Here is a 1,895-nt window from a genome sequence, read left to right as displayed (position 1 = left end):
TATTACGTGCTTTATTATCGGTTTATGTGTCTATCCATTAAATAGTCCAAAATCTCGGGTTGTATATTTAAGCATTCTATATTCCGCGATAGTGTGGTTTGTTTATGGCTATCTTTTGTACGGCATGGTGAGCTCTCTTTCATTGGAAGCATTATTTCCTTTTACCATTACGTTAATCATTTTGGAAGTCAACATCATTGCGACAATTACATCTGTGATTTTTACTATATATTACAATAAGGTATAATTAATATGTTTAATTTCTTTACCAATTATATCCTTATATTTACACTAATTATATTATATTGTAATGTTAAAGGAATTATGCATGCCTGATATTTACTTTTACTGCCAATATAACACTTCTCATTGATATTTGAATGATTTTATTGAGCAATAGTTTTTAAGTAATCTATGAACGTATATGTATAAACGTATTTTCTCACAGAAATATAATATATACCATCATAATTTATATTATTTTTCAATATTATTGTAGAGAATTCGAATGTGTATGGAGAGACTTACTGCAGTGGATGATACTTTGAAAGAATTAGGTAGTCCAAAAATGTATCGAAAAATGCACATGTTGTCAAAACGAATAGCAATTGGGTGGACTGTGCTCAGCTTTGCTCTGAATTTTTGCGACACCATGTCATGTCTAATACAGCTGAGAGAAGAAACTACTTCATGGAAATTTATTGTACCTCATATGTATAATTATTGTATTCATACTGGTGCACTTGTAGATTTAGTGTTTATCACTTTCTTATGGTTTGTACTTGTTTGTTTATCAAATTAACGCAACGAATTATATATTCAAAACATTTTCCATTTTTAACATACATTTTACATAATTTTTAAAATAATTAATAAAATGCAATCATCACAGGAATGACAATTTTCAGCATTTGTAAAATTATTTAAAAAATTAATTTCTAATTAATTTAAAAGTATTTAAAAATTAATTGTAAAAAGTGATATATGAGATATATATAGATAATGCCCGATCTACAATAGTTGTAGTAAGCTGTAGTAAGCCTCAAGCCGTAAGAAATTGACCAATTACAGGCGAATGTAAGGAGAATAATCGACTGTGATTGGTCAATTTCTTACATCTTGAGGCTTACTACAGCTTACTACAGCTATTGTAGATCAGGCATTATATATACTATTTTGTAAATTTTAATATATATTGATTATAATTTCATAAATAAAGAATTATATATACAAGTTTTAAAAACTCATTATCCAAAAATGGTGACTAGATCTGTCACAGATGATGCTACAATTCAAAATATTATTTGATAAAATAATATTTATGAGACAGGTACATCGGCACGAGGTTTGATGAAGTAAAAAAGCATATGCAAAATCTATTGGTAAGAAAAGAGCATTGGCTAAGGAATACATGGAAGAAACCTACAATAATTGTTCATCAATGTACCTTGAGTACTAATAATTACAAGCGAGTGTTGTGGAGCTCAATGTAATTCAATACATATGCATATACTTTTGTAGAATATTATTTTAATAATATTTTAGTATAACAAAAAGCAATTAATGATAATTTATAAAAACAATTTCTTTTCGTCATTTTTATGTTTATCAGTAATAAAAATTTGATTTGTCGACAGACATCTTCATTTAGAACTATGTCGCATTGCACGCGAATGGAATCTGGTGTTTGGAATTCAGATGGCTGCCGAAACAGCGTTTTATCCATTATTTGGGACGTCAATGTCCTTCTACATATACAATTTGCTAACGCATAAATATCGAAATGTAATACCAGTGAGCATATGGTTTCGAGTAATTTCCTGGACGTTTGTGTTTGTAGTAAAAGTGTATATTATAAATTACATTTGTGAAAATGTCAGTGTTAAGGTAAAAAA

The 1,895-nt window shown here is 28.3% G+C and overlaps 1 protein-coding gene across 1 annotated transcript; it reads left to right on the top strand.

Annotated features, from left to right (window-relative positions):
* Positions 1-13: 13 nt before the first annotated feature.
* On the top strand, positions 14-1,887 carry LOC112462876 (the record flags this gene model as incomplete). The annotated part of the gene is made up of 4 exons (XM_025028944.1): positions 14-241; positions 500-774; positions 1,331-1,489; positions 1,638-1,887. Coding segments are annotated over exons 1-4 (801 nt in total), but the record flags the coding sequence as incomplete, so codon positions are not given.
* Between the last annotated feature and the right edge of the window lie 8 nt (positions 1,888-1,895).

Source organism: Temnothorax curvispinosus, unplaced genomic scaffold (genome assembly GCF_003070985.1).
Source record: "Temnothorax curvispinosus isolate PA1 unplaced genomic scaffold, ASM307098v1 QBEX01001344.1, whole genome shotgun sequence".
NCBI lineage: Eukaryota > Metazoa > Arthropoda > Insecta > Hymenoptera > Formicidae > Temnothorax > Temnothorax curvispinosus.
Note: the sequence above shows the minus strand (reverse complement) of the source record. Positions and strands in the feature narration are given on the sequence as shown.